The following is a 27260-nucleotide window of genomic DNA, read 5'->3' as shown; positions in this document are numbered from 1 at the left end:
GGATGTTCAGCCAGCTGAAACTGGCAACATTTCCATATGTAGTGAAAAGACCAAAGGCAAAAACACAAATTAAAAACAAAACAACCCACCACCACCCTTGTTCAGTTTTAAGAGCTTAGCATAGAAAGTGGTCCTTTTTGCTTGGCGTTAGCTAATATTCTAGTAAGGCCACAGACACAATGCAAGAACATAGGAGGAAATAATACATCTACAAACACTGGCAGAAGGCTCAGCTTGCCAAATTTGGCCACAGTTCCTTTAGATAAATAACTTCTCAGTGACGTGCTGCGCTGAAATTACATAAACAGCAGAAATTGCTAAGACGTAGGCCCCAGGGTTTTGTGGGTTTCAGGACTTTCTGCAATCAATATTCTGACATCTGCAAACATTTATCTCTAACAGCTGGTGCCAAAAGCAGTAAAACACACACACACCAACAACTTACCATCACTCTTGCAAAGATCTTGATTCGAGTATCGTTCCATTTAAAAGCTGCTTTTCATCTGCAGCTTGGTGCAATTATTTTTTTCTGTAATAGAGACCTTATATGGAAAAGGTTTTGTTGCAAATGTTAAAAAGTGTGGGAACATGTAATTATGTAAAAAAATTAAGCCTGCAGACCCATGCACACTTGCTCGAGAGCAAGTCCCAAAGAACTCAATGAAACTTACTTCCCAGTAGACATTTATAGGACTCTGCCATTAGTATTCCGTATTAAAACAATTTTAGGGGGGAATCGAGAAATAACACAAAAGTTAAACGGATATATATTTAGTACAAGGTGACAAAAGCTAAACATTCAGAGGCTAACCTCTTGGGGAAGCAGAAAATCTACTACTATGGTATTCAGTTCTGCCAATTAGTGCTTATGATGTAATTATTAGCTTATCTTTAATTGCCTTTAATGTAGTGAATGATGTTGCTTTAAAAGAGGCTTTGGCAAATTCATGAAACATTAAAGCTATCAATGGCTCATCATGATGGTTGTATACTATCTCCAATATCAGAGGCAAGATGCCTCTATCAGTTTTGAGACACGTGCTGGCTGAGCCTTTTTTTTCTTTTCTTTTTTTGCAACCAAAGAACAAAAATAAGAGACACACATGATCCCATAACATATTGTTGTGCGATAATAATATCCATTTTTATAGTGTATGAAATATGTTTACTTTTGGTCATTCTAGGAAAATCAAACTGTTTTGACAATCGTACACATTATACAAAGTAATGTAAGCTAGTACTCGACAAACTAGGTCTTGCATATGTAGATATTATGGCACACAGCGCAGAGCAACTGGTACCCATCTCAAATGCTAGCAGAGCAGAGAGGAAAGGTAGAAGTTTTCAAAGAGGACAAAAAGAACACAATCCATATTTTCCTTCAACTCCAAAAATTTGGAGTGGGGGGGGGGGGCAAAATCTTTATGGCAAGCACTAAGCCTTATTAAGCTGAATGGCCATTTAATTATATGAAAATTGTTCAGTCTTGATAGTGACATGGATAGGGAACAGGAACGGCTGGCAGGGAGGGGCAACACTGCAGATCTGGCCAGCTGGCATCAGTAATGCTGATGTGGGTGAGGCAAGGGAGCAGCAAGCTCAGAGTGGCATGGCTGCACCAGCAGGAGTGGCAGGTTGGCTTCACTGGGGTGCTGGCACTGCCCTGTCCTAACCACCATTCTGCCCGAAATGTTCCAGTAAGCAACAGAAAACATCTGCATGGCCATCACTCCCCACCTGCCAGCTCCTGGAAAGAAGGGAAACGTGGGTCTTTTAAGTTGGCTAGGATTGGGCACACTAGAATAACTATGATCACAGCTGCTTCTCGTTCCACCTAAAATGCATGCATTCAAAAGCTGTAGTCCTAAGCCTTTAGAAACTACTGTTGTGGGCTCTCAAAACTTCAGAATTCTCCATTTCTTCCTCCGAAGAGAGAATGTGTTTTGATGACTAAGGACAAGTTTTCAAGTATACTTATTGGTCTGCGAGGCTAGAAGTACAGCGGGAATCTTTTCTCTATCAAAGTCTCACATCAGCACCCTTCACATATTAAAGGCACATTTGTACAGGTATTAGGAGCTGATTAAGAAGAAGCGGCGCTCCTAGAAGTCAAGAACAAGGCAGCCCAAAGGAAGCCCATGCAGGTATCGTGCCAAGACCAGACTTGGACCACTGTGGGTTGCAAGCTGCTTCATGGAGGTTCAGTGCATCTGCAGATTGCATCATCAGCGACACAACAAAATTAAAATAATTTAGAAATGTATGGTGTAATAGCATGGGGAAAAATCTGTCCCAGTCTGCCTTTGATTTGGACTTCAGTATGTTTAATAGCTGACAAGGTTTTTGTTTTATTTTGTTTCCGCAAGTTGGATGTAGCTATGAAGCAATTTGGAGGAAACAATGTCCCTCTAGGGATTCTGATTTCGTTTAAAGATAAGGAAACTATGACTTTCAATGCTTCTGGTGGTACAGAGCCGAGCATCTTTTCACTGCTTAATATTTTTGAAGAAAGGATGAAGCAAGGCATCCTTTGCAGTTATTCTTGTAGCAGGATTTAGGTCTAGCAGTTTATCCAGAAGATCATAGGCCTCATCAGGGACTTTGTCCCATCCCAGATCAGCTGGCTTTTCAGAAGTTCTAATAACCAGGCCATCACGTTCATAACTTGGCTTCTGATACTGTAGGTGCTTTTTAGATGTCTGAAGTGCAGGCTCTGAAATGTTGAAGATTTCAGCTTGTAACGCAGGTTCCTGAGAAAGGTTGATCTGTCCATCACCTGTCGAGATGTCAAAGCTGGTTTTGCTCCCCCTCAGCCTTTCACAGAGCATTCGTAAATCCTGCGCTGGGATATCTTTACTACACAGTATTGATTTACCTGTGTGAAAAGCAGTGGTTAGAATGGATGCTTGACAGCTTTCAGAAGACACATTATAACACTGTAACACAGACAGTGGATGCACACATAGAATACGTTAAAGCAGTACTGTCGACCTTTCAAAAAACATAAGCTAGTTTGTCAGTTAGCACACTGGTTTGCACTTAACATTAAAGTCATAATTTTAAATAAACTATGGCTTAATGTAAATGTGCAGTGTGCTGGTGAATACTGCTCAAATGTCCCCACTTCGTCCCTACCTGTGCCATGCTTGGAGGAAAAAACCTGCATCACTGGCTTGGCATTGCGTGTGTACCAGAGCTCATTGTTTTCCCCAAAACCATGAACAGGAAGCCCATGGGTTCTGCTTGTGGTTTAAAATAAGAGAAAGGAACCAACAAGAGTGGGCTTGCGCACAACATTAAGCCAGCACTGTGAACTGTTTCCTGCAAGCACAGCACAGGACGTAGGAGCCAACTCCTAGGGGCTGTGTGGTCTTTGGCCCCCAAAATAAAATATTTGAGGGGGCTGGGCCCCCACAAAGTTGATGGGCATTCCCATTTAAATGGTGTGTGTGCACTGTGTCATGTGATCGATTATGTAGGGCCCCACAAAATTTTCTTCAAGTTGGCACCCCTGACGCAGGAGTAAAGAGGGAGTTTTGAACTAAACTGGTTTAATGTTAGGCGCAAATTGGGTCAACTGGACCTTTCATAGAACCAAAGCTTGCAAAACAGATCTCTCTCTCTCTCTCTCTCTCTCTCTCACACACACACACACACGCCAAGAGATGAAGCTGCCATATTGCTATTTTGTAATGGAATAGTGATGTATGGAAGTGAGAGCTGGACCATAAAGAAGGCTGATTGCCGAAGAATTGATGCTTTTGAATTATGGTGCTGGAGGAGACTCTTGAGAGTCCCATGGACTGCAAGAAGATCAAACCTATCCATTCTTAAGGAAACCAGCCCTGAGTGCTCACTGGAAGGACAGATCCTGAAGCTGAGACTCCAATACTTTGGTCACCTCATGAGAAGAGAAGACTCCCTGGAAAAGACCCTGATGTTGGGAAAGATGGAGGGCACAAGGAGAAGGGGACGACAGAGGACGAGATGGTTGGACAGTGTTCTCGAAGCTACCAGCATGACTTTGACCAAACTGCGGGAGACAGTGGAAGACAGGAGTGCCTGGCGTGCTCTGGTCCATGGGGTCACGAAGAGTGGGACACGATTAAACGACTAAACAACAACAATGGAATACAAAACAGCCAACAGAACTGAGTTAAATCCTGACTAAGTCCCAAAGAACTTTTGATAGGTGTGTTTTGGGGATGTGCGGGCATGCAAAGACCTCATGTTGCACCCCTGGATGAATACGGATAGGAGGAACACGGGAAGCTGCCTTGAACAGAGTCAGACCATTGTTCCATCCTGCTCAGTACTGTGTACATTGACCGGCAGCAGCTCTCCAGTTTTTCCAACAGGGGACATTTGCAGGACTACCCAGGATGCAAAGCAGACGCTCTGCCTCTTAGTCATATACACACATGTGAATCTGTGAAAGAGCAGTTCTGGTGACACTGGCAGTAATTCCCACTGGGGATACATGAAGCACAGGTACATACTAAGACAAGCAGGGCATATGGCTGGAATACTAGGTTATGAGGCCAGTCGTCTGCACACTCTCAGCTATGCTAAGAGGGAGACACCTTTAGAAAATATGCAGCCAACCCTTATGTGCTTCGGTTTAGGGGGGGAAGGACAGCAATTTATTTCGAGGGGCACTGCAGCCAATGCTGTGGGACATTCCTCATCAGCTGATGACAGGCAGGAGAAAAGACTTGTGGGAAACAGGCTCAATTGCCTGAGTTTTCCGGATTCGCCAAGCAGCAAGGTACCGACAGAGTCACTGAAAAAACCAATATACCTGCCTACTTCCCCCTCCCCAACTCGGAAAAAAACCAAAGAATGGGACTAAGATACATGTATGCACTCAGGAACAAATAACAACTGAGAGCCCCACATTAACATCAGTGCGTCACAGAGCACCCGAGGGTGGGATCCATTGGCTCTAGCGTCCCTCTCTTAAATCTGCACTTCGGGTAAGGCCAATTGTTCTTTTCCATATATTTAATTTTAAAAATAATAATCAAATGTTAAGTAACTGACAGCAGCAGTTTTAAGGTGTGATTAGCCTATGTATTACCTGTTGCTACTTTTGTTTGCATGAATGGACCTTTAAACACAATCTGCTAAGTACATACCCACGTATTTGGTTGTTTGAACAGTTTCTGAAATATCAGGAGTAACAGATACCAGAAAAATATTTATATGATGATGCATGAAGGAATAACTTCTGTGAGGAAGTAGTGGTGATGACAATGAAGGCGCTGGCAGCTATTTGCTGGACTGCCTACAAGTCACCAAGGGATGAGAGGTCAGCCGGTTTTGTCCTAACAAGTGCCAGGACAAGCACACAGGGCTTAGGAAAGGAAGTGGCAGGGGTCCAAGAAGGCAATCAGGCCCATGGGAAATTTGCAGGGGGCAGTCTAGGGCAGGAGGAATGAAAGAGGAAATGGTACAGAGGATGGAAGCAAGAAGGTAACTATATGGGAGATTTTAGGAGAGGAAAATGGGAAGAATTCAGAACAGTGGGCTGGACCAGAAGCTGCCAGAAAGCCGAAATTCATATATTGATGAAAAACAACCAGACACATCTTTGGTAACAATCCTCTATGTCTATAAAGCTTAATTTCTACTGGGATTATTTAAAACTAACTTGAGGTCAGCCTGATTCTGGTGTTTAGACCAATGAATTCCAATGCCATTCGAAAGTCTCTGGGAATATAAACACAAATTATCTACAGAAAGCGCCTGGCTACCAAACAGTCTGAACGTACACTGAATTACAAAAAAATATAAATACAAAACCTGCACACCAAATGTTTTAGCAGCTTGAATTGTCTCCCTGGATCCACGAATAGTCATAATCTGTGCCAAAGCTGTTAAATCATCACTTGCTTTGTAAAATGGATACCGGCCACTCAGCAGAGAAAGGAATATGATTCCTGCAGACCACATGTCAATTGCTGCAATTAAAAACAAACTTCAGTTACAATTACTTTTACTCCCAGTGTGTTTGAAAGACTGAGTAAAAATCGAAAGCTGATTTTAATTTACATTTGCTCGTGACAATGATAACTGGTATTATAGAAAGTTACTTTCACAGCTAGACTTTCTGCTCAGCATAAAACTGCTGTATTTACAAAATGGGGCTGCTGTTATAAAAGAACAAAGTTAATAGGATTGCCATATTTCAAAAAGTGAAAATCCAGAAACAAGAGTTGTTGAGCTTTTTATCACCAACCCGCCCCCCCCCCCGACGTTTCTGAGCCAATTTAATGGAAAATCAGTAAAAATGACACTGCCAACATGGGCTGCCGTACATCCAGATTTTCCCGGACATTTTGCCGATTTGCGCCTGGACACTGCTTCCAACTACAGTATTCCGGGTATGTCTGGGACATTCCAGACATATGGCAACCCTACAGTTATAGCTGTTTTTTGCTTTTGTTAATCTCAGTAACAACTGCAGGTGCACTGAACAAAACAGACTCAGATAGATCCCTGAACTGAATCAGAAAAGCTTTGAATTGGTCTGAGCCAAATCAGGCTGTTTCATGAGGGACCACATTGGGGTCTCAACCGAATGTTGTGGTTGATGCATACCTCTAAACCAGAGTTTTGCATGTATGGGATGCTTTACTCACTTCAATGGAAAGGACAGTTCTGAACTCTTAAGAGATGCTCCCACATAAATGGGAAAGCACTTGAAAGCAAGAGCACATGGGATCCATTGCAATGGACAAAGTATATGCTCTAATTTGCCATGTCGTGCCATCAAGCTCTATGGGTACTATCCCAAGCTAAGTATGTCTATGTCTCACTGACTTCGGTGAAAGAGAGCTAAAAGTACATGCTTACCAATGAAATCACGTCAATGGAACTCAAACGTTCTTAATTTTGCTAGTGCTGTATTGCCATATGGTTACATCTGAAAAGCGAGATGAGCGCCGCATCCCATAGTCGCCTTTGACTGGACTTAACCATCCAGGGGTCCTTTACATTTCACATCAAGCCAGTGACATGCGAGGAGTGTTGGTGAAACATATATATTTATAAGGATGATCATCATCAAAGAGAAGAGGTGGAATAAACCGGTGTGGCAAAGTGGATAGGGTTGGAATGGCTTAGTTAGGGTTGCCATATTTTTAAAAGTGGAAATCTGGACACAAAAGTTGTTGAGCTTTTCTTGGCAAAGTTGTTGCAATATTTTTTTGTGTGAAATCTATTTTTTAAAAATGAGTTTCTGAGCTATTTTTAATGGAATCTGTCAAAATCTACACCACTGCTAGACTGGGATTTGCTGAATTGCTGCTGGCAGGACTGAACTGGTGAGGGAAAGTCCTGGCTTCCCAAGCAAGGGAAGGTTCTGTTCTGGCTTCCCATGCCTACCCCCAAACCTTCCTAAATCCCTCTTTCTTGGGGCCCATCAGACTGTAGTTGAAGTAGTAAGGGTGCAGAGAAAAACCATTAAAAGCAAAACAAAAACAAACTCCTAGACTTCACAGACCTTGGCTCTTGCCTATTAAACAGGACTAATCTGGAAGGGCAGGATGTTTCTTCCCCTAGCAAGTCACTTGACCATGCCTCCCAGTCGTCATGAGCAGATTTCCATCTGCTTAAAAAGATTAAATATCTAATGTCAGCTTTTTCATGTAATCTTTTTAAAAATCTGCTGCAAGCGTATTATGTTAGTTATGCTTGCTCTAAAAGAATACAAAGATGGATATGATCTCTCACAATCCCTGAAGAATAAGCAGGGGGGAGGGATTAAAAAATTCTTCAGCTGACGCAAAACCCTCAGTGCTGGAATTTTCTGCCCACTTTCCACCATTTAAAAGAGAAATGCTAACTCCCAATATCATAGTAAATATCTATGCTCTTCTTCTTTGGCAATCACTTGTCTTCCATGAATATAGTCTTAACAGTGTGTGTGTAAGTGACCGTGGAGGCCAATTCTGGATCCACACTTCCTTCCACAGTGAGGACATAAATTTCCGGGTGAGAGCTGATAACGGCGAGGATTCCTCCTTTTAGCTCATTTCTCCCTTTCGTCCTGAGTTCATGCTTCTTCGAAGTCCATGACACCTTTAGTAAAAGCTGTTCTCCAACTGGAGCACTTGCAGGCTAGTGTTTCCCAGTTGTCGGTGTTTAAATTATATTTTGGAGGGGTTTGCCTTGAGAGCATCTTTAAACCTCCTTTGTTGTCCACCGGTATTTTGCTTCCCATTCGTAAGTTGGGAATAGAGTAGTTGCTTTGGGAGACAATAATCAGACATCTGGTGTTGAAGAATCATTGATTCGACACTGGTGATCTTTGCTTCTTCCAGTACACGGACATTAATTCACCTGTCTTCCCAAGTGATATGTGTAATTTTTCAGAGACACCGTTGATGGAATCTCTAAGGAGTTGGAGATGGCGTTTATAATTGGTCCATGTTTCACAAGCATACAGTAAAGTTGGTAGTACAATAGCTATCTATGTTAGGTATACACCTAACTTGTTTTTATTTCAGGTAAGAAGCTTGGAATAAAGAAATGTGTTTTATAATAGCTTTTCTTTAGATAACAGTCCAACTATATAAAGTCTGGAAGACCTACAGTGGTATCTAGTGCATGGAAATATACATATAAATATACAAATATACCTGTAGTTTGATTCGGAAACTTGGTTAACACTTCTGGTGCTCTGAATCCTGGTGTACCAGCCCTTGGAGCAACCTGCTGGCGCCTTGGGGATTAAAACATGAAAAGCACATTTAGCAAATAACAGCACAGTTTGAGCTTTTAGGGGTCCGACAGTAAATAAACCAACTGCTATGACTTTATGTGGTAACATGAGTAAGCATTTTGTAAAGTAATAGAATGCCACTCTTATTAATTCCTCCTGATGAGATGGCTGCAACACCTTTCAAATTTAGAAGTGGAATCATATTCTTCCAGATACCAGAGACTGAGAACTACATGTGTGCAGGGGATTTGCAGCTAGCTACCACACTGCAGTCATGCTTAGTCATGCTGGCCACATGACCCGGAAGCTGTACGCCAGCTCCCTTGGCCAATAAAGCGAGATGAGCGCCGCAACCCGAGAGTCGGCCACAACTGGACCTAATGGTCAGGCGTCCCTTTACCTTTACCACACCGTGATCACAAGAAGTCTGCTTATGCATGCAGATCCCATTCAATCTCAGATGGCTAGCAGGGCACAAAACATCAGAAGCACATCTTCAACTGTTGCATGCTGCCAGCAGAGATATTTGACATAGTTATATGACCTAGACCACTGGTCTCCAATTAGCGGAGTACAGAGGACCCCCTGTTTTTCAAACAGCCAAGTCATGAACCCCCTACTTTTGAAAATTTTGATATCACTGTGGTAGTTTTTGTTACGTGAACGGTGCCATGGACCCCTTGAGTGGGATATGAAGACCCCCTGGGGTCCACAGGCCACCAACTGGGAACCACTGACCTAGACCCATTTACAAGCCAAGGCATAACAACCGGCCCTCTGAACCTGTGACACTGCATTGTGTTCCAACTCCAGTGAATGTTCTATAACACTGGACCAACTTTCTGGTGTGAGACACCGTGGAGATTGTGTCACAGAAGAGAGTTGAAACTTAAGAGGGATCAAGTGGTTTTCTGCAGCCTTGCACAGAGAGTGTTGACAGTATTATAAAGAAAACCTTCTGCAGAAAACATTTAAACAAATGCACTACGTCAGAATTTGTGGGTGCTGAAAATCTAGTTGTGAAAATGAACACCTGCATGAAATAGGCTGCCCAAAATGAGCTTTTGGAATATTTATCTGCTGTTGCATTGCAAAAATCTAATATTATCTTGTGCTTTACTAAACATGGATTAATTGGACAAATGGTTTTTCTTTAATCATTTCTTGCCAGCAATGCGATTGCATCAAAGCTAATTACCTTGAAAGACAAACACTGCAGACTCTATCTTTTGCATAACAGTCACAGGTCACGTTAGTTGGATAACTGCTGGCAGCTTTCTTCACTAAGCCATTAGTCACAGCTGAAGTTGTCTTCTTCTTCGCCAATAATTTTCTAGCTGCAATATCTGTCACCCTAGGCTGCTTTATGAGCTGCAATATAAATTATATTTTTTAATCCAAGACACATTTAAACACAATTTTGACTCTAGCTGCCCTCAAAGACATAAAGGTTCTATTAGGTAGCATTTTTAAAGGCAGGTTGCCAAATTCAGACTAGCGAGCGATAAATCCCAATGGCTATTAAACCTAACAAGGTATTATAAGAATTCTAATTTAGTGGGTTTCAAGGAAAAGGTCTATTGTGTTAATATCTAGAATACGTTAATATTATAAAATTATAGAGATGTAAACTCCAGGCCAGAATATGAACAAAAGGTTAGTCAATTTTACACTAAAGGGCTTTATACAGGAACCAGGTGATGCTCAACAGAGGCTGCTGCCAAAACCAGAAATCCAATCTCAAGAACAACTGTCCCTCCGTAATGTTCTATATTACCCCGTGCCAGTGGGGTGAGTAAACACATGACTTAGGAATTTACATGTTATAGGGAAAAGTAGGGAGAATTCAACACAAAGCTGCCATTTTGTGGCCATCTGCTGTCAAATCTATTTCAGCACTATATCTGTGGCAAAGTTTTCTTGTTGCTTTCAAAGGGACTTAAGTGTGACCAGCTTTTTCTGTGCTGGGGCATCATGCACCAATAGACAAAGACGAAAGGGGGAACTAATTCTCTCACAATTTACAAGAACTGTCATACCTCTTTGCTTAGAGGCAATTCTTATTCATTAGGTTAGCAGTTATTGAATATTATTCAATAGGAATATTGGTGCTCCTGTATATCTCCAGTTGTCTACAAAATACCTCTCTCTCCTCACTTTTCAGGCCATCAAAGTGTGTCTAATGGCTAATGTTGATTAATATAATAATAATAATAATAATAATAATAATAATAATAATTTTATTATTTATACCCCATCCCTCTGGCTGGGTTTTCCCAGCCACTCTGGGCGGCTCCCAACAGAATATTAAAAACATGATAAAACATCAAACACGAAAAACTTCCCTAAACCAGGCTGCCTTCAGATGTCTTCTAAAAGTCAGATAGTTGGTTTATTTCTTTGACATCTGATGGAAGGGTGTTCCACATGGCAGGCGCCACTACCGAGAAGGCCCTGTTGAGCCATGTGGACAACATGCATGATAATCAAACTGTATGTGGGCTAGTAACTTTTGTATACTCAATTGCAAGACTGTTCTACTGCAGAGTAAAAACATTCCTGACAAAGTTGTCCAATTCAGTTCAGTGAATCTGCGCTACTTTGTATCTGCGTCATGTCTAGTAAAGCCGAACAGAATTATTATTAGACCTTTCGCCTCTGTGTTAAAGGGCGCTCACAAAATACCATTTCACATGCCCGATCGTTCTTAGCTAGACGAGTACATTGCTTGAACAACAACAACAAAGCTACAAAGAAGAAAAGGTTCAGATGAGAAGACACACATGCTGCAAACACACCCACCGGCTTTCAAGCAGTTCGGGTAAAAACCACCACCACAGTAATACAAAATAGGCATTGTGCCAACAAGCGCAGTTCACATTCCACATCTGCCTAGCAAACTTGACCTATGTAGTCTTAAAAAATGATAAACACTGAACGTGCTGCTGAATATGCAGTTGATTTATCTGTGGTTAACCAGCAATGCTTACTTTAACTGTGGAATTGTCTTGAGATGCAGAACTGCGGACATTGAAATTCCTCTCCCCAAAGACAGAGCGTTGAACATGAAGGCTCTCAGGCCCCTCCTGCAGTGTCAAAAAGAAGACGATAAGGATTCCATCTTTAACACACAGTCAATTGTGGCATGGCTTTTAAAAAGCGAGATAGCGCAAAAACAAAAAGCTGCATATAAGCTGTCTCACGGGACTAATTTACTGCAAAGAGAACACAGTCAAGGGTGAATGCTTACTCATCCAGATTCACGGTAGTCCTCCAGCAAGATTCAGCTGGGTAATGCTATGGGTAAGGATACGCTTTCAAAATTCTGATAAATGACTTCAGAATGTCCTGACCATTTGGAGAAAGGAGGCCGAATTTTATGCCGAGAAATATTATTGTTGAGATAATGGAGCTAAACTATAAATCTAAAAATTTAATCTAACATGGTGACAGAATTAGCCCTCTGCAGGGGAGAAGAAAATTCATTTGGGGAATGAATCAACTTTCTAACTGGCATGTAAATTCTCCTTATATGGAGATGCTCAGTCAGTTAAAAGGGCTTAGCAACACTAAACACACAACGGCCCTGACTTTCTGATTTCCTAACACTGCATTTGTGGTTTTATACATGGATACATTTCGACTCCCCCCACCCCACCTGCTCAATCTACTGAACTAACAGATAAGGGTTGATTCCCCGACCACTGTCGTCAGTTCAGGGACGGAAGAAAGTTACCTAAATCAAAACATTCAGTGTCATTCATAAATATCAGCTTGCACATTAGGGGCTTACAGTGGAATCCTAAACACGTCTACTCAGAAGTGAGTCCTAATGAATTCAACGGCACTCCCAGGTTAGGTGGGGCTAGGATTTCAGCATTAGGAATTTTTTATTATCCTACACATACTTGCTTGGGAGTAAACCACTTTAAACTCAAGAGGACTTACTTATGAGTAAACTTGCTTAGGACTCTACTACAGCAAATCATGGCAATTAAGAGCATTAAAAAGCAGATCTACCCACAACGCTCTCTTAAAAATAATCTTAGTAAGATTATTTCTAACCTTAGACCCAGATTTTTAAAACCATTTAGGATAACTGATCTGAAATAATACATACAAGGCCACAAGGAAATTCTAATAAAATGTAACCTGCTGCTCTAATTTACACTGACTGAACAAGCAGCAAGATAGTTAAACATATCAAAATGCCAGCATATTCAGAGTTAGTTTACTGACTTAAGATGGGACCTGGGGTTGGCATCTCAGCACAGGTGTACTCTTGTCATATCTAATGCAGCTTGTCATGTCTAATACATGCCTATATACAGCCTTCCCACCATTTTTAAATGGCAAGAAGCTACAAGTGATTACAGCTCTCCAATGTGCACATGCAGTTAGAGAGAGAGAGAGTGTGTGTCAGTCACCTGTCCATAGCATACACACAGTCAAATGTTGTGCACCTGACTGCGGAAAGGTGTTTGTGACAGCAAGAACCAGCCCCAGGATTTTAGTCATTCCTGCAATAGCTTGTCTGAAATACAATCTCTTGGGCAAGGCCCTCACACAAAAGTTGTGCAAAAACCACTGTCGCACAGAAACAAATTCCTATTTTGTAAGTTCTATGGGTTGTTGTTGTTTTTTTTAAAAAAAATTCTTTACATAATCACAAAGATTTCGAAAAAGGAGACTGAAGTTTCATTTTGGTACTACATCTCCCCCTGGTGGATGAAGCGGCTCATTAAACGAATTCACGCAACAAAATTAAGGAAGAAGCACAGAACCTTTCTTTTCTGTCCTTGTTTAATCTGTGTTTGGGAAAGGGAACAAGGCCTTTTATTAGCCGTTCTTGCAGCTGGCTGACGAACTAGCTGCCTAGGTGCTCTAGCAGTAACTGAAACCTGGGATCCCAAAGTTATCTGAGGCTTATTCCATGCACAACTTTCCTGCTGGGCTTCCGACTGGATAACTTTGAGAAGTTCTATTTTTGTGTCAGGAGTTCCTTGCGCCAAACCAAAGTCGACCAGGGCATACCTAAAAGACAATTTGAGAACACACAATTTGTAAATGATTTAATACATACCTCAGCTGCAAGGGTGTTGTGTTAGAACCTCATGAGCTTTAGCTGCTATCCTGAAGGAAGTTTGGTTGTGCTATAGCAGCATGTAAAAGGGGTGTGGCCTGCATTCCTGTGTTCCGAGGATTTTAACACGCTTTTTAAAGGGCACATAATTTGGCTCCTTGATTTGAACAAGGGAGCCCTCTCCGTTTTGACAAGGTGCATTATCTAGACTAGAGAAAACTACTAAAGAAAAGAAGGAAGCAGCAAACCCTCAACAGAGGCTATAGTAGCCTCTCTCTCACTGACTAGGGTGGGAAGCATCCCTACATGGTCTTATATCCTACAGAAGATGTGACAAATATATATTTCAGACCCATTGTGAGAGCCTCCTTTGACAAATACTTATAAAACTTTGGGTTAGTGGGGGGGGGGGTGTTCAGCAGAGAAACAGCAGGATGTATTTAACTCTTTCACTACTTTTCCCGAAAACCACTAGATGTGGCAAATACTGGTCTGGAACCTGGCCTGACAGGCAGCAACACATTGTCTCTCCCATTGTAAAATATGCTATACTTTTGCCTGCTGCTTAGCAGCAGATCACAGCCCTGTGCTTGTCACTGAACATCTCGTACAGCCTTTACATGGCATACTGCTGGACACTGGGAAATGGCAGTTTGTTACGCTTAAGAAATGTATTCCTACAGAAGATCATAACAGTGTCAAACTTGGGCAGACGTACCGTTTCATTTGCCTGTTGTACAAGAAGTTACTGGGTTTGACATCACGGTGAACAATGCCAAAGTAATGAATACGCTTCAAAGCTTTGAAGAGATTAAACATATAATCTCTTACTTCTTCAAAGGAGAGAGAGTTCAAGATGTCCTGTAAGAATGCAAGAATAAATAATTGTGCAGCAACTTGCAATTAACCGTGTTTAGTTCCTATAACAGAAGGGATTTGTAACTCACCAAAAAGGATTCGTGTTCCAGGTATGGCATAACAATAACCACATGATCGTTTTTTCTAAAACAGTACCTAACTCCCATGACATTATCTTGTCCCCTACAAGGAAAAAAACACACAAATCCTCTCATTAAGCCCATATATTCAACATTTGCTAGCATTATTCTCTCACTATACTCCAATTCTTAAAACCTTTCATTTAGAAACAGTTATATCTAACTCTTAGTTACTAATCAGTACATAGGGCTATATGTATGCTATGACACAGAACAAGTGCAGAATGCCATATTAGATGGATGTCAGCGTTCACTCCCCTTGAGGTAGGGCATAAATTTAAAATAATGTAATTGTAGCTCTGAAGATGGGCTTGGACAGTTATGTGGGCAATGCCGGCTGATACTTTTTTTCCTGTGTTAGGAGTAGCGTTGGCATACAGTGCCCAATATATCTCCTCGTCATGGCAAGCAGAAATAAAAATGGTAATGCAAATTAAAGTGAATTTCAGCATGAACTGTGTAAACTAAGCGAGTCATGCAGTACAAGCATTTTCAAAATTACAGAACCTTGATTTTTGAAGGAGTAGGATTTACGATAGTTTGCATTAGCTGTTTCCCTCCCCTTAAATGGCACACTAAAAAAACACAACAGCCCTACATCGTAACATATTTCTCTGGAAAACTGATCACTTTATGAGCCACATTTGATGTGTTGTGAGCATGGGCCCACCACATTATTAAAATTTCAGGAATGTTCCTCTACAGGTAGGCTTCCTCAGATCATATAAGGCCATGTGATTGGGCTTCAAAAACCGATTCTCCTGTAAATTTAAGAACTTGGTACATTTCTGAACCTACCCTGCTATTATAAGACACTGAAGTTCAGCAGCAATTCGTACAGGATGACTGGTAGGAATCAAATGCTTCAAAGCCACTTTTTCTTCATGGCCTCCTCGTAGCTGGGCTATGGCCAGGTAAACAGAACTAAACGTACCTGCAAAAAGGCAAAATTTCTTTAGTATACACTGAACTTTCATGAGCTACAAGAAAAAGCAAATTTCTTGTAAAGCAGATCTGCTTCCATGCTGACAGTCCACAGTTTCATAAAACTACAATTGGGGTACATAATCATGAGAGCAGCGGTATTTAGAGACAAGGCTTTGTGAATGTTGAGCTGTTAGGGGAACAAGGAGAAAATAATATAGAGTACTGTTTTAAGTGAACAGTTGCATTTTGAATAAAGGTATTTCAGAAATTCAGAGCGATCATTAAAAAGGAATACCATCTGAAAAGACTGAATAATTTATCTGTTGGGTTAAATGTGACAAGAGATTCTCAAGCGGGGCAAAAGCTTTACAAGAATCTTCAAAGGGAGTATCTTGTGGAGAGGTAAAAAAAGGTCTTTTCTTATAAAATAGATAAATAAAGTATAGTATATGCTCAGTCCATTTGACACATTTGTGTAGTCCAAAGCATTTATTATAGCTTACAGGAAACTAGGCTTAGAAACCTGTGCATGACTGGAGATTCTGATAACACAAAGTTCCCAATTGTGGGGAGGTTTCTAAGCACCAGGAAGGTCAGGAGTGGAGAACACCAGGACTATTGTGGATAGGGACAGCACACACACAATTTTCTACACACTTTACACCTTCAAACATTCTTTGAATGCCTGGACAGGGCTAAAGGTACCACTCCAGCAAAAGATGTATGTTGACATTATTTTTTTTTTTAAAAAAATCAGTTGTGGATTGAATTGGTAGCACAAAGCAGTCAGGTTGCCGGACAACTGTCCCTCTCCTATATCTAGCACCTGTTGACTAAGTAATTGAGAGCTAGAAGACATACCATATTTTTTGCACCATAACACTCACTTTTTTCCTCCTAGAAAGTAAGGGGAAATGTCTGTGTGTGTTATGGAGGGAATGCCTACGGGTGGCGGGGGGGGGGATCTGCTGCAGTCGTGAGCAGAGGATCCATGGTTCCCCTTCCTTCCCTCCTCCGTGGTTCGCTTTGAAACAGCACAGCGGGAGAAGAGCCGCTGAGTGGGGAGGAGAGAGGGACAGAGAGCCTGCTTGCTTTAAAGGAGCAAAGCGGGAGAGGAGAGGAGCCGCTTACACGAGTGTAAGCGGCTCCTGTCTGGTTGGCTCCTTTAAAGCAAGCAGGCTCTCTGTCCCTCTCTCCTCCCCACTCAGCTCGCTAAATAGCAGCAAAGTTTTTCAGCTCGCTAAGCCGGGGATGAGCGGGGAGGAGGGAGAAAAGCAGAGCCTGCTTGCTTTAAAGGAGCAAAGTGGGAGAGGAGATGAGCCTTCTCCCCTTATACCCCTCTTCTTCATTATTAGCAGCATCCTTCTCCACCCACCCCACGCGTGCTTCTTCTCCCCTTAAACCCCTCTTTTGCATTATTAGCAGCATCCTTCTCCACCCACCCCACGTGTGCTTCTTCTCCCCTTAAACCCCTCTCCTGCATTATTAGCAGCATCCTTCTCCACACACCCCATGCGTGCTCCTTGTCCCTTGAGTGCTTTTCCTTCCCTCCCCACTTAAAACATGGTTACAAAGCACAGATCCACATGGATCCTCAGGATTTTTGCACTGGGTCACCCCAAATTCACCATCAGATCACATAGCATGTCCATGGCTACATCTTGCACCAAAAAAATCACGCACCCACTGTTGCCTGGGGCCGCAGTGGTGCAAAAACGTGGTTACAAAGCATGGATCCACATGGATCCTCAGGATTTTTGCATCGGGCTACTCCAAACTCACTGTCAGATCACATGTCTGTGGCCACAGCATGAACCACAAAAATCATACATCCACTGTTTCGTTTAGAATATTTTTTTCCTTGTTTTCCTCCTCTAAAAACTACGTGCGTGTTATGGTCTGGTGCGTGTTATAGAGCGAAAAATACGGTACTTATCAAACAGAGAAACCAAGATGCTCCCACATCCCTCCAGAGTTGTTGGCACTTCCTCTTCCCCATGCTCATCTAAAGCACACCTTTCTCAACCTGTGGGTCTCCAGATGTTGTTGAACTACAACTCCCATCACCCCTAGCTAGCAAGGCCAGAGCTCAGGGATGATGTGAGTTGTAGTCCAACAACATCTGGGAACCCAAAGGGATCTTTTTTAGCAGAAACAGCAGAGGATAAGGGAGGACATCTAAACAGAATACTGGGGAAGGTTCCAAACAAGCAACCTTTCATACATCCTGTTGCTGCTGCTGGATAATGTGAAAAATGATAGCAGGCATGAAGCTGGATACTTTGTAACCATATGCATTTTTCCAGACATTCTTCTCATGGAACAAGCATTAGGAAAACCATGTGGTCTGGCCCTCAAAAATGACAGATGAATGGCTAAGCCGGTTTCTGGACCATAGCACCTCCAACTGCAAGTGGGGGCTCACACGGGCTCACATGTGGCTGAATACTCCACAAAGATTCCCTTAATGCTCCTGCACACACAAACTATTCCCTGCATACAGGGAAATTTTCTGTATGAATAAGGATTCAGTCACACAGGCTCCCACCTGCAGCCTAAAGTGGACAGACTGGGTGGCATTCAACTACGTTTTATTTGGAGTACATCTACTGAAATTGATGAACGTGACCAAGTTGGGTCCCTTAATTTCAAGTCTGAATAAAATGTAGTTGAATACCACCCACAAGGACAGGTTAAGCAACATTTTCTAGGATAAAAAGCAAGAATTATCAGGATTATTACCTTCACCAATTTTCCCCTTAATTCTGAACACATTTGCAAGCTGTGGCACTGCTTGATAAAGCTGTTCAATATCTGTACTTGCTCCTGTTGAGAAATTAAAAAAACAAAAAACTTTCTCATTAATATGTTACATATCATTATTGCAAAGTGAACACTTCAATAGTGAAATTAAATATTAGTATAAACTATCTTAGTCCTAAACAACCCAATACTGCATATAACACCAATGTTTCACAACAAGTGTAACTGATCTGTAGAAAATGCAACCTGAAGAAAGAGGCAATGCATGTGAATTGTAAACGAGGAAAATCTTTAATAATAAATTTAAGTAAGTAAATAAGTAAGTAAGTAAGTAAGTAAATAAATAAAAAGTCTCCCATGGATTATATGGATACGTTACTTTCTCTTAAAGATAAATAAAACTGTTACAACACTTCCACTACATGCACATTCCATTGGAATATTCATCACAGAACAAGAATGTCAGTGGCTGACATCTGAATATAAGTGGCCAGTTCTATTCTATCAGCACGGCTCAAGGCACATGCTATATACCTCCCGTGATGACGGGAGAGGCAGGAACACGAAACCTTCCTCTGGTATGCAGAACAAACAGTAATAATATTAATGCACAGTGCAATCCTAAACAGATTTACACACAAGCAAGACCAGAGTTCAACAGGGCTAAGTGCCAACAGGTAGGAACCCTGACTGGGCAGCAGCAGCAGCACACTGGCTGGCTGGAAGGTTCAGGGCATGCACATCACTGTTCCAGTCTGTAGTTGCCTGATGCCATAAAATGATAACAATGGGGCCAGCTTGGACCTTCCCCGTGTTGGGTTTACTGCTGCCAATACCTGCTTCCCAATTCAGCAGGTGGGAGTGGGGAACTCCAATGCCACTTCGGTCCAAAATTGCCGGGTGCAATGGCAACAACTGTTTTCAAAGCACTTCTATGAGCTATCAGGTTGGTAGATCAGATTACACTAAACAACATCTCTATCGTCTATGTTACCAGCACACAACAAACTAACCATCAAAGGATGTCAAGGAGCAGGCTATGCCAATCACTAAAATTATTTTCTAGAGACAAAAGGTGGGCTTAGAAACAAAGCAGGCAGCAGATTTGCACTATTATCTAGAGCTGTTGAATTCAAAAGCTAATTCAAAAGTCACTGCTTTTCATACTCTTTATCACTAGATGGCATGGCAAGGATGTTATATTGCATTTTCTGCAAAAACCAAGGCAACACAAACAAGATACCCTAATTCTGTTAGACAACTGTTCTGTATTACATGACTGTTCTCTGTAACACAATTAGAGCAGGCTAACGTGTGACCCTTCCTATGCTGTTGGACTACGAAATCCATCACCCCTGTCCATTGGCCATGCTGGCTGAGACTGATGTTGTCCAACAACATTAGAACAGCCTTGCTTGACCAGGCCAGTAGCCCATAAAGTCCAGCATCCTGTACTCACAGTAGCCAACCAAGTGCCGTGGGAAGCCTGCAAACAGGACCCTGAGCACAACAGCACTCTCGCCTCCTGCTGTTTCCAGCAACTGGTATTCAGAAGCATACTGGCTCCAAACAGGAAGGCAGAGTGGGGCCATCAACAGCCTTATACTCCATAAATTTGTCTTAAAAGCCATCCATAAAAGCCTCCTTGGAAATCCTCCTTAAAAGCCATCCAAGTTGGTGGCCATCAATGCCTCTTGTGGGACCAACTTCCATACTTTTTAACTATACGCTGCACTTGCTTTCCTCGTTCTGAACCTTCCTCGTTCTGAACCTCCTTCTGAACCGATTCATTGGATGTCCATGAGTTCAAGTGTTACGAGGGAGAAAAATATAATGTTATATATTTCTATCATGTCACCTCTTACTTGACTTTTCGCTCAAGTAAGAAGCCCCAAATGCGGTCATCTTTCCTCATAGGGCAGTTGCTCCAGCCTCTTGATCATTTTAATTAATTCGCTACTCTTGGAGGGCCACAGATTAGCCACCCCTGGATTTGACATTACTCTTTCTAAAGTTTAGAAAAATGCTGTAACCCTGTTATAATGCTGTGATGGGACGATGAGCTGCTTGTGTGTAAAATCCTAGTCCCTCAGAGTTTGGTCAAGTTTGCAAACCTCTGTCTGTAACGGAGCCCCTTAAACATGGCTCCGTCAGTCGCTGGCAGATTCCGACAGTGGTTGCTTTCGGAATCGCTTCCAACATAAAAGCTCCTTAACGGAAACACGTCTTCTGGACTCTCTGCGTGACAGTTTCCGGCGAGGAGTGGGTGTCCCTACAGGAGGTCCTGAAACCTCCCCACTGTTTTCGCTGGAAGTGTCTCTGAGCCATCCCTCCAGCTCCCTTTCCCTCAGCTCAGCTCCTCTCCCCCTACTGGTTCCCTCTTCAGCTGCTGAGTCTCTCCCAACCTGTGTGAGCCCTTTCACTTCCCTTCCTTCCGATGGCAGTTCCCTGACATCCACCTCCCCTCCAGGGCCCCCTTCATCCCCTCTCGCCCCCTCCTCTACGGGCGGTGAGGAGGCAAAACCCCGGAATGAACTTCCTTCATCTTCCGATGTCCCGAACACTTCTCTCCACCTGTTGCGGTTCCTGGTCTCGAAGTACTCCTCCTCCTCAGAGTCCATCTCCCCTTCCCCTTCCGAGTCCGAGAATCCTTCCAACTCCTCCTCCTCATCGGTGGTCCCAAAGTATTCCCTCCGGAACCTCTCCACAGGCTGAGGTTTCCTTGGGAACCTTTGATGGAACGTTTCTATCAATACCTCGTCATTGATATCTTCTGCCATTACCCAAGTGTTTTCTGACTCCGGTTCTCCTTCCCACGCTACCAAATACTCCACCTGATCCCCCTTCCACCTGGCGTCGAGGATTTCTGCCACATGGCTGCTGCATTCCCTTTCTTCTATGACCGGTCCCCGAGTGGCCATCCCTTCTCGTCCCCCCTCATACGGTGACAGTAACGACCTGTGAAATACTGGGTGCAGTTTCATGTGGTTGGGTAACCGGAGCCTGAAAGCCACTGGGTTGACCTGTTGAATGACCTCAAAGGGACCCAATCTCCTGGGTCTTAATTTCTTACAACCTCCTTTGAACGGCAACCCTTGGGTTGACAGCCACACCCTATCTCCCACCCTTATGGTTTCACCTTCCCTTCGGTTCTTGTCTGCCTGCCTCTTGTATTCTTCCTTCGCCCTTTCTAAGTTGAGTTGGAGCTGACGATGGATTGCTTCCATTTCTTCTACAAAATGCTCGGCTGCCGGGACGCTCCATCTCTCCCCTTCTCCCCCTGGGAAACCCCTGGGATGACACCCATAATTAGCCAAGAAGGGGCTCATCCCTGTGGACACATTCTCGGCATTGTTGTAGGCAAATTCCGCCAGCGCCAACTTTTCTACCCAGTCATTCTCTCTGTCATTGACATAACACCTCAGGTATTGCTGGAGGACACCGTTTGCTCTTTCCGCCTGCCCGTTGGTTTCAGGGTGCCGGGCAGTCGAAAAGTTGACCTCCACCTGCAGTAAGCTCATGAGCTTCCTCCAGAACCTGGAAGTAAATTGTTTTCCTCGGTCTGAGACCACCCTCAATGGCACCCCGTGCAACCTAAAAATGTGTTCTACAAATAACTTCGCTGTCTCTTCCGCCGTGACTGCATGCGAGCAGGCTACAAAGTGGCACATCTTTGTTAGTAGGTCTACCACCACCATGATGGCTGTTTTCCCCTTGGACTTCGGCAGATCAGTCATAAAATCTATCGACACTGCCTCCCAAGGTCGTTCTGGGGTTGGTAAGGGTTCTAATAGCCCCGCCGGTGCCCGCCTCTCCCCTTTGGCTCGCTGGCATTGCTCACACCCTCTTACATACTCCCGTACATCTTCCCTCACCTTAGGCCACCAAAATTCCCTGGTGACCAACCACATGGTTTTGTGTTGTCCAAAATGCCCCGCCGTGGGGCTGTCGTGCAACTGCTTGAGTACCCTCCCCCTTAAGTCTCCTTCAGGGATATACAGTGCCCCTTTGTAATACAAAGCTCCATTTCTTTCCTCGAAACCCCCTGGTTCCTCTCCCTCACCCCTAAGACCTCTGAGCTTATTCTGGGCGTATTCATCATTCTCTGTTTCCTCTACCAGTTCTCTTTGTCCCACCAATGCCGCCCCACACACCCAGCGGTCCTCTGGAATGACATGTCTCTCTTCGGGTGCTCCCTCCCCCTCCAAATATTCAGGTTTGCGTGAGAGAGCGTCCGCCCTAATGTTCTCTGGGCCTGGCACGTAACAAATCTCAAAGTTAAATTTGGAGAACTCCTGGGCCCATCTCACTTGCCGTTGGTTGAGCACTCGTGCCGTCCTCCAATACTCTAGGTTCTTGTGGTCAGTGCACACTTGCACCTTATGTTGTGCGCCAATTAGCAGGTGCCTCCATCTCCGGAACGCCTCATGAATGGCGAGTAGTTCTCGGTCATACACCGTGTAGTTCCTCTCGGATTTGTTCAGCTTTCGCGAAAAAAAGGCACACGGTCTCCACTCTGACTCCTCCTTCCCTGGCTGCAGAAGCACCGCCCCAATCGCTCTGTCTGATGCGTCAGTTTCCACTCTCATCGGTTTTTGTAAATCCACATGCAGGAGTTGTTGTTCCGAGGCGAAGGCCCTTTTTAGTTCCTCAAATGCTCGCTCCGCCTCCTCAGTCCAAACGAACTTCTTCTTACTGCTGAGACAGTCCGTAATGGGCGCCGTCAGGTGGGCAAAGTTTCGGATGAACTTACGATAGAAGTTCCCAAATCCTAGGAACCTCTGCACATCCTTCCTTGTTTTGGGTGTTTTCCATTCCAGCACCGCCTGGACCTTGCCGGGATCCATGGCCAATCCCTTGTCTGACAGGCGATACCCCAGGAATTCCACCTCCTTGGTATGAAACTGACACTTCTCCAGTTTCACCCACAGCTGGTTGGCTTGCAGCCTGCTCAACACTTCTCTGACGTCTCTCACATGCTGCTCCTCATTCTCAGAATACACCAACACGTCGTCTAAGAAGGCCACACAATTCTTGTAAAGCAAAGGCCCCAGGACGTGGTTCATAAACGATTGAAAGCACGCGGAGCCTCCTTGTAGGCCGAAGGGCATAACTAAATATTCAAATGCCCCCAAAGGGGTGAACATGGTGGTTTTCCATTCATCCCCCTTCCTTATTCGTACGCCCCCCTTAGGTCCAGTTTAGTAAAAATCTTTCCCTTCCTGACCCTTGTCAAAATGTCGTCAATCCTGGGCATAGGGAAAGCCACTGGTTCTGACACTGCATTTAAGGCCCTGAAGTCACACACAAGCCTCGGCTTGTTCGTGTTTTTTTTATCCACAAAAAACACTGGGCTGCCCCCCACCGCCCTGGACTCTCTGATGAACCCTCTCTTCAGGTTCTTGTCAATGAACTCTCTTAGCTCCTGCATCTCTCTGTCTGACATGGCGTACAGCTTGCCTACAGGGAGCTGTGCCCCAGGGAGTAAATTGATTTGACAGTCAAAGGGTCTATGCGGGGGTAGTTGGTCAGCTTCCCTTTCGCTGAAGACGTCGCGGAGATCTGCGTATTGTCGTGGTACCTTCACGTTCTCCGTTACTTCAGTCCCTGCTAGGGTGGCTTGGGCCCCTGCCAAACCCTTTCCCTCTTTGCAGTGTTCTAAGCAATGTGCTGAACCAAAAGAAACCACTCTCTGATGCCAGCCCACCAGCGGATCATGTAACGCTAGCCAGCTCATCCCCAATATAATGGGAGCTCCTCCCAAGGTGGCCACATTAAACGCTATCAGTTCGGTGTGCCTTGCCACCTTCATTATCATTGGGACGGTCTGCAAGCTGACTTCTCCTCCCAACAGCTCCCTGCCATCGATCGTGGTCACCTGCAGGGGGTTGCTTAAAGGGATCGTCTGTATCTGGTGTTCAGCTGCAAACTCTTTGCTCATGAAATTGCAGGAGCTGCCTGAGTCCAACAGCGCCTTTATCTTTAGAGGGTGTCCGTTTGGCAGCTCTAGCGCCACTTCTATCACTAGGGCGGGTTTAGGAGGTTCTGGCGTGGGCACTTTCACTGCTCTTTGGCCTGGCTGCTGTGCCCCGACGGTGGCAGCCAGGCGTTGGCTTTTACTTGCTTCGGTATTTCTTCCTCTCTTCCCTCCACAGCTCCTACCATCCCTTGCCATTCCTTCCTCTGGGGGCAGACTCTGGCAAAGTGACCTGGCTGTTGGCAGAGATAGCATTTCCGGGCGCCTTTTCCCTCCTTCTTTCCCCCCTCACTGGGCTTTGAAACTGCGCGCGCGCACGCTGTTCCGATTTCCATCGGCTCTGCCGGCGGGAAAGTTGGCTCTGGAATGTCTGGAATGCGGAACTCCTTCCAACGTTCCCCCTTCCCTTCCCGCCTCTCCAATGCTCTCGCCTCCTGGCGCGCTCCTATGGTCAGCGCTGATTTGGTCAGCTGGTCCATAGACTCCGCCCTGGGCGCCCGGGAAAGTTCGTCTTTCACAGCCGAAGAAAGCCCTTCTTCAAAGAGCATTTGAATGGGTTCCGCCGATAGATCCCACCCCAATTTATGGATCAACATGGTGAACTCAGTCCAGTACTCACGGACAGATCGGCTCCCCTGTTTGCAAGTCATTAACTGTCTGCGGACCACTCCCTGTTCAATATCGCTGGAAAACATCAGATCCATGGCGCGAAAGAACTTCATCGTGTCCTTTAGGACGTCACTATTCGCTGCCATCAGGGGTCTAACCCAGTCTCTCGCCCCCTTTTCAAGATGCCCAATCACGAAAGCCACTCGTGATTCCTCGTCAGGGAATTCATCAAACTGCAGATTGAGGGCATATTGCATCTCTGTCCGAAAGCCATGATAGTCTTTGGGCTCCCCCCCAAACTTCTGCACCAATCCTGGTACCTTTCTGACGAGCTGGGTGTCTTTCCCCTTTTTGTCTGCATCCTGAGCCCTCCTCTCCTCGAGCCTCGCCGTCTGCAGCGCTAGCTGGACCTCCAACACCCGGTACCTTTCTTCCAGGCTTGGACCCGCTCCAGCTCCTGCTTCTCCGGTTCCGGCTGGGTTGCTCATGATGCCTTCTCCTGCACAAGCTGCTCACGGAGACTGTCGGAATGCTGTGATGGGACGATGAGCTGCTTGTGTGTAAAATCCTAGTCCCTCAGAGTTTGGTCAAGTTTGCAAACCTCTGTCTGTAACGGAGCCCCTTAAACATGGCTCCGTCAGTCGCTGGCAGATTCCGACAGTGGTTGCTTTCGGAATCGCTTCCAACATAAAAGCTCCTTAACGGAAACACGTCTTCTGGACTCTCTGCGTGACAGTTTCCGGCGAGGAGTGGGTGTCCCTACAGGAGGTCCTGAAACCTCCCCACTGTTTTCGCTGGAAGTGTCTCTGAGCCATCCCTCCAGCTCACTTTCCCTCAGCTCAGCTCCTCTCCCCCTACTGGTTCCCTCTTCAGCTGCTGAGTCTCTCCCAACCTGTGTGAGCCCTTTCACTTCCCTTCCTTCCGATGGCAGTTCCCTGACACTTACTTTCATACTGTTATTTTACAAAGGGCTGTTCGTGTCATACCAATAGAGTTAAATGAAAAAAATATCTGAAATACAAATATACATATACTCTCTCTCTCTCTATATATATATGTATAATTATTGTTATTATTAACGACACGGGTGGCGCTGTGGTCTAAACCACTGAGCCTCTTGGGCTTCCCGATGAGAAGGTCAGCAGTTTGAATCCATACAACGGGGTGAGCTTCCATTGCTCTGTCCCAACTCCTGCCAACCTAGCAGTTTGAAAGCACACCAGTGCAAGTAGATATACAGTGGTACCTCGGGTTACATACACTTCAGGTTACAGACTCCGCTAACCCAGAAATAGTGCTTCAGATTAAGAACTTTGCTTCAGGATGAGAACAGAAATCATGCAGCGGCAGCAGGAGGCCCCCATTAGCGAAAGTGGTCTTCAGGTTAAGAACAGTTTCAGGTTAAGTATGGACCTCCGGAATGAATTAAGTACTTAACCTGAGGTACCACTGTACAGGTACCGCTGCAGTGGGAAGATAAAAGGTGTTTCCGTGCACTCTGGCAGTTGTCACAGTGTTCTGTTGTGCCAGAAGCAGTTTAGTCATGCTGGCCACATGACCCAGAAAGCTGTCTGAGAACAAATGCCTGCTCCCTCAGCCTGAAAAGTGAGATGAGTGCCGCACCCGATAGTCGCCTTTGACTGGACTTAACCATTCAGGGGTCCTTTACCATACCTTTTTACCTTTACCTATAATTTTGGTAAAATATGCTTTCATCTGTGAACCACGTGAGTGTCACTGAATTATACTTAACCAGCTGAAAGCTACTGAAAGTTGTTTATAAATGCAGTGTTCCTGTTCTGATGCTTAGCATGCTGTAATGCACTGCTCTTTTCCACAACAAATCTATTTTTGATAAGCCAGGCTAATCCCGACCCGCTTCAAAAGATACCACACACATTACATCTTCAGCTGCAGGACAATGTACACACTTTTCGCATCTGCTCCCCCTTAAAGGACAGCTTACTCAGTTGCCTGGCACTAGAGCTACCGGGCAGTCTCTCATGCTGTTATGAAGTACACTTTTTATCCTCTGTTGGGCTGCTGCAAGCCATGTCCACAATTACTCCTCACGCCCCACAAAATTGTGAGTTAAAGCTAGGGGCCGGGATCCAAAGAACCATAAACCTACATCTGTTATGTGAGCCCAAAGGGGTTTTAGACTTGCATTTCTCT

General features: G+C 44.3%; 1 protein-coding gene across 6 annotated transcripts in view; it reads right to left on the bottom strand.

Annotated features, from left to right (window-relative positions):
- Window positions 1–2302: 2302 nt before the first annotated feature.
- Window positions 2303–27260, bottom strand: part of CDC7 (cell division cycle 7) — a 38569-nt gene continuing 13611 nt past the window's right edge. For 5 of the 6 annotated variants that reach the window (XM_081008695.1, XM_081008697.1, XM_081008696.1 and 2 more), the window contains 10 exons: window positions 18479–18562; window positions 15608–15743; window positions 14759–14852; window positions 14530–14672; window positions 13513–13762; window positions 11719–11814; window positions 9927–10099; window positions 8646–8728; window positions 5814–5963; window positions 2303–2875 (listed from right to left, as the gene is read on the bottom strand). In XM_081008695.1, the coding sequence (XP_080864821.1) occupies window positions 2487–2875; window positions 5814–5963; window positions 8646–8728; window positions 9927–10099; window positions 11719–11814; window positions 13513–13762; window positions 14530–14672; window positions 14759–14852; window positions 15608–15743; window positions 18479–18562 (1598 nt within the window). In that variant the 3' untranslated portion in view covers window positions 2303–2486. Of the gene's footprint in view, window positions 2876–5813; window positions 5964–8645; window positions 8729–9926; window positions 10100–11718; window positions 11819–13512; window positions 13763–14529; window positions 14673–14758; window positions 14853–15607; window positions 15744–18478; window positions 18563–27260 lie in introns of all 6 variants that reach the window. The other variant, XM_081008699.1, reaches the window with a different exon arrangement.

This window comes from Podarcis pityusensis (genome assembly GCF_964106645.2).
Source record: "Podarcis pityusensis genome assembly, chromosome: 6".
In the NCBI taxonomy this organism is placed as follows: Eukaryota; Metazoa; Chordata; class Lepidosauria; order Squamata; family Lacertidae; genus Podarcis; species Podarcis pityusensis.
The sequence above is the reverse complement of the archived record's forward strand: the minus strand, read 5'-3'. Positions and strand labels throughout refer to the sequence as shown.